The 9,675-nt window shown below is 33.7% G+C and overlaps 3 protein-coding genes across 9 annotated transcripts in view; 2 read left to right on the top strand and 1 right to left on the bottom strand.

The window, feature by feature from the left end:
* Positions 1-9,675, bottom strand: part of LOC118733787 — a 72,802-nt gene that overhangs the window by 42,820 nt on the left and 20,307 nt on the right. The gene's annotated exons all lie outside the window — the stretch shown is intronic.
* The window catches only part of LOC118733786, a 127,977-nt gene that overhangs the window by 3,472 nt on the left and 114,830 nt on the right, over positions 1-9,675 (top strand). The window lies entirely within an intron of this gene.
* Positions 114-2,238, top strand: LOC118733790 (GATOR complex protein NPRL2-like; the record flags this gene model as incomplete). The annotated part of the gene is given in 5 exon segments (XM_036463359.1): positions 114-230; positions 285-536; positions 596-716; positions 785-921; positions 982-2,238. Coding segments are annotated over 5 exon segments (1,179 nt in total). The 3' UTR covers positions 1,540-2,238.

The following is a 9,675-nucleotide window of genomic DNA, read 5'->3' on the forward strand; positions in this document are numbered from 1 at the left end:
TACACTCTGATTCGTAATTGCTGCTTCTCTGTATTTAACGTTCTCTGGGGAAGGGGACTAAAATGTTTTTTGCATAAATTAACCAAAATATTCATGAAAACGACAAAAAAATCGGTAAAATGCAAGTTAGTTCACATGACTATTATGAAGGATGCGGTCGCGAGGGACAAATTCGTTGTATATTCCTCAGTGAGTTCCATGCGACAGCTGGTTGCAAAATCACCTGCCAGGTGAGTGCCAATAGAGGATTGCAAACGATTCTTCAGCTTATTTTGCCTTTGCAGGTGCCCGCGGACTATGTTAGCAAAGAAGTATTTGATGCGATTAATGTGTACATCATACCGAAACCTCACCTACAGCGCTGTATACTAACAGTGAATGCGATGGATGTAAAAATAGTGGGTTATCCAGTTGGTATTGAGAATCAGCAGAAGTATGCGCGTAATGCGTTCCTATTCAATTTATGCTTTGTATGCGACTCGTGGGCAAGATCAGTGCAGTATGAACCAGTGGTAAAAAAATTATCAGAGTATTTGGTAAGTGACGCGCTGGTATGGGCAATCCATTTTATAAACCACATCTTTTCCTGCCGCAGATAATGATGGAAGAAGAGTCGTGCTTCTTGTCGAGAGATGGCGATAACAAGATGAAGTTGCAAAAAATATTTGAGACTGTAATAAAGGATTTGAATGAAAAGAAAGTAACTACAATTGTGGGTTAGTATATGCAGTACATAAAATATGGGTTTTTTTAATGAATTTTAATGTACATTTTAATTGTATAGAAGGAGATACTACAATTTATTTAAAAATAGTAACACATAAACCCGACCCACCTGTTGTAAAAGATCACATGGTGCCTTTGCTATTAGTGGACTTTAAAAATACACCTCTAGATAAATGGGATTTAACTACGCAACAGGTAACTTATATGTAATATAAAATTATTAATACCTATTTATGAACTTCTATTGTGCTTTAGATCTTCCCATACATTAATGGGATCAATCACATTGCACGAATAGCGGCCGAAGCAGATGTAGAAACTAATTTGGTAAAATCCTGCATACAAAATTTGGCTTATTATGGTGTTGTACATCTACTGCCTATACTCAAGTATAGCAACGTCTATATGTGCACGCAACATTTGAAGAGTTTAATTAAAATTCCCTCATTGAGTCACGCCTGCCGCAAATATGTTGCACTAAATCCTGATAAGTCACATCCATCAATACAGAAAATCTTTCAATTTTACGCATCAATGACGCATGGCGTTACACTTCGTGCAATTTGTCAACGCTTGTGTCCACAAAATTACAACATCGATGAAAGAAAACTAGTCATATTTGGTTTGCAACATAAATTCATTCGCTGCATTCACAAATATCCTGTGTTTACGGGTTCTGTGCCGTCAGGGCGTCAAAAAATGTATACAGGACTTTCGAGCTTTGATGAGATTTGCTGTAAAACAGGCCTATCGCCATTTAATATTGAGAAGGACATCGATAAGGATACTAACGTGACGGTAATATGGAAATAAGGTAGCACTTTGCCGTTTTTGGTTAAAACTTAGCCCGTTTAATTAACTCCTTACTGGAGAATATGCATTAATTCTACAATGTGCATTAAGTTTTGATTTAGAATTAAGACTATAAATACGTTGCGACATATTTTAAAGGTTAAAAATATTTTTGAATATTTCAAACAAGAAAATGAAAATCAGTTAAATGGTAAGTTTTGTCTTCATTTTAATTATGACTTCACTAATTTTAATCACTTAACTAGTGTTTTGAAATCGCTGTTATATCTAAGATTTTATAAAAATAGAAAAAAATCTATCGAGAAATCTTCTGGATTTAGATTTTGCGATTTTAAGAGTAATATTTTAAAGGAACAAGTTTTAACTGAAAAAGTCAGAAATTTCAGAAAATCTACTACGAAATATTTAGTTAGGTTTTCCACATTCTAAAAAAGTAAAATTGATTCTTTATATGCGAGTTATTGCGAAGTCCACCACGGTTGGAAAAATTCGTAGCTTCGAGTTTCGTGTAATCTACGAAAATGCTATCAGAGAATCCGAATGGCTAAGAACGAAAACTCGACATTCGTAGAGAGCCTTCACTGAATCCGCTCGTAATGAAGATTCGTACAGATACTCTACGACGAGTTTATGCTGTCGTAGCAAAATTTAAAATCATTGAATCTAAAAATAATGAAAAAAGCTGCATTATTGTTAATAATAAATATTTATTATACTCCAAAATTTTTATAGTTTGATATAATTCCATATATTTGTGTAAACGTAGACGTAAAATACCAATGTCATACATACATACACACGTACATACAAACATTCATCTGATAGACGCTATTTAATGAATGAATATTTTTTATGAAGCGAGGAAATAATCAGGGCTATCACGGAATCCATCGTAGAAAATATACGAATTCGAGGGCCTGCTACGTATACGAAAAAATTGCTATCACTGAATCCCAGTGAACTCGTAAATATCGTTGCCAGCTTCGAATGCTGATTTGAAATCTGCTAGTACAAAGGAAGCAATAGATATTTATGTATGCCATTTTAGTATTTAGTAAAGTTATGCATGCAGTGGGGAGGCTGTTAAGAAAAATAAAAATTATATAAAAATAAAATGATAAAAATTACCATATAAAGCAGAAGAATAAAAAAAACATTATAAACTGCGAAAAGCCTTCAATAATATCAAGAAATTATTGACATAAATACGAGCAGAAAGATGAACATCAAACGAAGGTTTAAAAGCAACAAAAGTTAGGTAATGGTCCGTAGCAAAACTTCGACTTCATGGTAACAAAGGTTCAGAATGAAGGATTTCACATTTTTCAAAAAATTTTGAAGAATTCTTATGTCGCGTATACTGGCAGGTAGCACATCAAATAATCAACGAGATACTATTGTATAAAATCTGTAGTGAATGAGTAGTTCGGGAGGGTGGGACGGCAAGAAGATGGTATGAGTTTTTCCTCAGAGCAGAGAGCAATATTTTCTAAGATGATAAAAGCAGCGTAATTCGGATTGAAGTTATTGTTTTAAACGGGATATGTGGTTACACCAATTTAGGTTTTGGTCAATGGATACACCGAGATATTGAAACTCATCAACTATCTCAATTACAAAACAATTGTTACTGCAGGACGCAAGGGAATTGAAAGTACCAGATTTTACCTTAGGGCACAAATGCCTGTGTAATGTAAGTCGATCGCCGTCCGAAGAATGAAAGGTAATTTTAACATCTGGTGATTTCTTTGCATTCAGGCTAAAATACATTAATTTGGTTTTACTGCTAACAACGAGCTTGTGTTTATCAAACCAAGCTCTCAGAAGATAAACGTCCTGATTTATACTAGCTACCAATTCAAATTAATTTGTTGAACCATATGCAAGTACTAGATCACCAGCAAATGCAGTGACCTTTCCTATAAGAGGCAGGTCAGAAATTGAGTTTATGTAAACTAGGAATACGATCGGACGAAACCTTGTGGAACTCCGATTTTTATTGTATTATAATTGCTAAAATTGTCATGAATTTTAACCCTTTGCACTCTCCCGGTTAAATAAGATTCAAACCCCGCATATATAAATCCACGAAAGCCGACAGAATATAATTTATTCAGTAAAATGGCATGATCCACCGTGTCAAATGCTTTCGTTATATCAACGAAAATACCAGGACAACTATTTTTCCTGTCCAAAACCTGATAAATAAATGAGCAAAAATCTAGGAGGGCATCCTCAGTTAAACGGTTAGTCCTAAACCCGAACTGACTTGAGCTAAAGAAATTCTTACTATCAAGAAATAAAAAAATCCTGCTTTTGAGTGCCTTCTCAAAAACTTTTGAACTCGATGGTAGTAATGAAATTGGCCTATAGTTATTTTTATCTTTCTTAGTACCCTTTTTAAATAAGGGAATATAGTTGCACATTTCAAATTATCTGGGTAAATTCCTGAGAAGACACTTTCATTGAATAAATGTGTCAGAATGTCTAACAAGTTAAGAGCAACTTTTTTAAGCAGTCTGTTCGAAACACCATCCTGCCCACAAGAAGTAGAGTTGTTGAGGTTTTTGATTATAGACAAAATCTTCGAGCCTGAGAAAGATTCAAATAAAAACCTGTTTTTAGAATTAAATATATTGTTATCCGACATGATATAAAAAAATCATTGAATACACCAGCAACGGCAGAAGAATAGGAAATGATATTATCACAGTGGCTCAAAGATATTAGGTGTGTACTCGTATTGAGAGGACAAGGTTCTCCAGCAGCAAAAGTTCTGAGAACTTAGCAGCATTCGCTCTCAAAGAGACGAAATATAAACAGAAGTACGAGAACGCAAAATTTGCAAAAACTTGCAACCTTCGAAACAGCTGATCACTTGCACAGTTGCCACTGGTGATTAATTTGGCAATTTATTTTCTGTTTGGTACATTTTCCCCCGATTTGGCATTTTATACAATTGAATAGTTTTCGATAAGAAAAACCTTTTTAAAATACAAATTAATTATATCGGAATGAATAAGTTATTTTTCTCATAATTATTTGTGATATCACATGGTGACGCATTCGAAAACAAGAGTATCTCGTCCAAACACCCATCACTGATCCAAAAACAATGTAATAGATATAGCTACAGATGTAGCTTTAAAATTATCAAATTTTCATTTCAACAATCAACCTACCAAAACCGAAAAATTCAGCAAAACAACATTTCAGCATGCTGCATTTAAATCTATTTTGGTATATTTAAAGTAAATTATGGTACAAACGAAAAATGTCATACGGCAACCATAGTCAGCACACACTAAAGTAAACAAACTAGAGATTAATAGCAAATTAGCGAAAAATAAACACAACAAGTGTTGTGCATATTAAATTTACTAATTTTTTCGTTGTATACTAGCATTAGTAATACAATTTGCAATAAATAACTCAAAAAGCCCATATTTTCTTTTGTTTATTTACAAACATGTGTTTGTGATCAGCTGACTTTCTTACTTGCAAATTTTTGCTGGGAAAAATTTTTCCAGCAGAAATTTGCAGCTCTCTTTCACATTTTGCTCTCTCAATTTCCCCTATTTTGCAAGTTTTTTGGGTACGAGAACGCAAAACCAGTAAAAGTTTTCTAAAACTTTAGATAGTTGGGCGTACGAGTACACTCCTATTATGTGAGCGTCAGTTTTACAGTTCTAGTTAACAATACTGTTGATGACATCCCATTCCTTCTTCGAATTGCCTCGAGAATCTTGAAACTTATTTAAAAAATAAAATTATAGTTTAAAAAACTAAAACCTCCCTATTATAATTGCCATTCGTACTGTCATTCGTACTGTTAAATGTAACTTGAGAATAGAAATCGCTGCATCTTTTAGGCGCATCAATATTACATAGTTACATCCCGAGCTAAATTAGGTATGTAGGTTTCTATTTGTCCAAGGTAGGTTGGTATTGAAAATGGGCGAAATCGGACTGTAACCACGCCCATTTCCAATATAACGGTAATTTTAAGAAATACGAAAACTGCGATATTTTAGTAACTACTGATGATTATTCACTCAAAATTGATATTTACAATAAATTTTAGACGAGAAATAAGAACATTATAAATTTTTGGAAAATGGGCGTAGCCACGCCCACTTATGGTTACATGTGTAACCATGTTTCCGAAAATCTTTAAAATCGGACAATAACCGAGCCTACATCCCATATAACGGTAATTTAGAGAAATACAAAATCTACGATAAATCAGTAAATATTAAAGCTAATTTATTCAAAATTGATGCTTGCAACAATTCTTTACCAAGAAATACGTTTATGATAAATTTTTGGAAAATGGGCGTGGCACCGCCCATATATATGTATCTCGGTAACCGTTCTACCAATTTGTACCAAACTCGGTATGGTTATTGTGTTTGCCATATAAAAGCAAAACGTTGAAAATTATTGAAATCGGACTTAAATTACGGCCGCTTTTCATATAACGGCAAATTTTAGAAATGTTTGAAACTTCAATATTTCGAAATTTAAGGACGCTAATTTACTCAAAAAAGTATATATTTAATACTTGCGCCGGGTATTTAATCGGCTCCGCCTGAACTTAGACTTCCTCACTTGTTTAATTTCGGTTTATTCCAACGTGACGGGTGGGATATTTAAGCTTAGTTTTCCTTAAACTTTAAGTAATTCCTCTTTAACCCTTAGTTTGGCAAGTATTAAACTGTTAACATCTGAATTCAGATATCGGTTTAACACGAAACTAATAAAGTAGAAAACTTAATTATATAATTTACACAGAAAATTTTCATTTTCCCAAGAGTGGCGGCAGAGACAACGACTACACCCACCTCTCCGAGAGATTCGTTGCCCATTTTAGACAAACTTTATACATCCCAACATTTATCCCAGTTTAGACAAACTTTAAACATTTCTTGCATAGCTGCTTTTTCGAATGTAGTTAATATAATTGGCGGCATTATTATATTTGAAAAAAAGGGTAGCTTGTGGAGGGTGGGACAGTACTTTGTGACTGGTGGTTCGAGTCACTAGTGAGGACACATAGGATTTTTGCACTTTTTTCCATAAAAGCATGAATTTCCTATTAAATAAAATGCGGAAGACCGTTAGCAACAAAATTTAAAAAAAAATCAACGCCAATTTTTGTAAATCGTAGCTGTTATATAAAAAAAAAACGCAAAAGTAGTCACAAAAAAATCTCAAAAATCAACGGGATTTTTTAGCCAAAAATTTTTTAAAGATTCAGATTAAAAAATTTGGAAATTTTGACGAAAATTTGTTGAATATTCCTAAATTTTGTATAAAGTTTGAATCTGATATTTTTATAGAATTTTTAAAGTTCTTTCAGATGGACAAAAACAGGATATACATTTATATTTCTTGTTGTTTCGATTGCGAATACAATTTTTTTCAGCCGAGTTAAGTTCAAATCATTGGAATTAACTAAATTAATTATACCAACAATTTCCTTTTTCAGAAAAAAATCGCTCGCTAAATTTAACGAACTTATTTATTCAAATTATCGTCGCCAAAAATGCAACCATGTGCCACAATCATATGTGTTTCAGGAGAACTGTCACTTTGCGCTTTCAGTTTTTGAGTAATGGATAATTTTTTTGTCTGCACGAAGGCGATTTGGGCAAAAATCGTGATAATTCGAAGAAATTCGTACACATTTTTTGCACGAGGAACAAACCTAATGTAAGTGTAGTACTTGACATATCATTTTGTTAAGCACTTTTAGCTTTACGGCCTTAAAATTTTTTTGCTGTATAGCTTTTATTGCTTTGCAATAGAATACTGTCTTCCTGTAGTAGCGTCCCACATTCCTTACGCTATCCTTTAAGTATCATTCCCCAAACTTCATTCGGTCAATGTCCATAAACTTAATAAAAATAACTGTTCCATCATTTGGAAGTGCTGCGAGTAAAATATTAGCAGCAAAATTCAAAATGATGTTGGCAAGTTATGTTTATTTATTTATTTTTGATAATTTTCGTTTAAAATATGGTTCGATTTATAACAGAAACCACATAAACAAAAGTTTCAAAGATTGCACAAAGTTCACAAAAATTAATCAATTAATCAGAATCATTTTATAAAAATTTAAAATTTTTATTCAGAGATTTTAGATTTTATTTTGTAGCCCATTCAATTTAAGGACAATAATTTACCGTTGATTTTTTCAATTTTTTTAATTGGGGGTTTGCACACTTTTTCCATAGAAAAATAGATTTTGTTCATATGCTGTATGGAAGGAAATTCTCAACACCTCGACAAGAAAAATCTAAAAAATCAACGATAATTTCTAGTGACTTGAAACTTGTACAAAACTGCATATTCGAACATTTTCTAAAAACTCTGAATAAGAAGTTTGAAAATTTTTTGAAGTTTCAATAATTTTTGTGAACTTTATGCAAGCTTTGAAACTGTTTTTATGTGTTTTCTCTTATAGATCGAACTATATTTGAAACGAAAATTATTAAAAATAAATAAATAAGCATTCAAAACGTAAATTTCTTAAATATAATAATGGCGTAAACGTTATTAATATCATTTCGCACACTGATAAAAATTAATCAAAAACTATGCAGCAAACAATTTCAAAACGGAAAGTAATGAATATGGACATAAGTGTGTTTATTTTATTTTAAAATTTCATCGATTTTTTTTTTTGGCTTTAGATGAATGGCGGAAACGGGTAAATGATCGGATTTTCAACCACATAAGGAGACAGTGTGCGTATTATTTTAAATACCAATACTTGAATTCTGAAGTTAATCAGGGCCATCTACAAGGTATGTATTTGCGATTGCGTAGCAAACTTAGAAATTTTTATTCGTCGCACTACTGAAAATTTAATAGTATTAAAGTGTTGCATATTGGGCAGATCTGGAAAAGGATGTGGTAAGGTGTACTCTCGAGGAGAAGAAAGAGAAATAGCTTCGAAGCAGCTAAACCACAAAACTGCGGAAATATATCGTACTGAATGAGCGCATAAGCTAATGAAGAAAGGAGAGAAAGGGCCAAGTATTATTCCAAATCAAGGAGCTTTGCGATACGCAAGATACAGACACGTTGCCAAAAGCCACCTTAATCCAAATACAATAATATCACTATACTTGTTAGAATCAAGAGCACTAAAGGAAAGCATTTACAACATCTCGTATTCGCCGTTTTATGTACACTTAGCCACAAAGCAGCAGGATACTATCTACCGAAACTTGTGTAAAAACACGAGCTGATTTATAGCAATAGACGCGACTGGGTCATGGGTTTGCCCTTTTAATTTTCCGGACAAACAGAAGAGCAGCCCGATTTTCTTTTTATATTTAATTGTTGATAGAACACCAGAAGTCTCAACTCCTATCGCTCAAATGTTGAGTGGCTGCCACGATACAAATACCATCTATCATTGGCTACGGGAATGGATTACAAAGGGTGGTTTCGATTATCCACCGGAAGTAATTTGCGATGGAGCCAGAGCACTTTTGGGTGCAGCCGTACAAACATTTACTCATTATTTTACCATAAACGGGTACGCTGAGTCAATGATCGATTCTAACAACATCCCCGTGTGCTATATTCGCTATGATGTAGCGCATTTTAAGAGGTACACGCAGACATTAAGAAGTCCCCAGGAAAAGATCTCAATGCTTATATGTACCCAGACTTGGTGAAATATATAATGAAAGATATGCCAACATTTCCGATGTGGTCGTGCCTAGTGCGCGATTATTTTGTATATGGACAAGTGCCGGCATCCAGCGCCCACGTCGAATCAGAAATAAAAAATATAAAGACGCTCCTCTTTCAACAAGAGAAATTGCCGGTCAGGGTTGACACTTTCGTCCAAAAGCATAACGAATATGGCAGTGGCACTATGAAGCTGTACGACAGTGGAATGCAGACTCTGCAACAAGAAAAATCGGATATTTTGAACTTGACAATGCCGGCAGCGATAGTTTGGGAGGACGAAGAAATTATACAGGCATAATGAATGAGACAAACACCAAAGAATGTGTGGTAATCATTGCAATAACTAATATCAATATGTGTATATGGCGCTTTCTGTCGGAACATCACTCCCTAACCATGGCGCAATAATCAGATGAAGTAATA

Source organism: Rhagoletis pomonella, unplaced genomic scaffold, assembly GCF_013731165.1.
Source record: "Rhagoletis pomonella isolate Grant_MI unplaced genomic scaffold, Rhpom_1.0 Rhpom_scaffold_00002, whole genome shotgun sequence".
NCBI lineage: Eukaryota > Metazoa > Arthropoda > Insecta > Diptera > Tephritidae > Rhagoletis > Rhagoletis pomonella.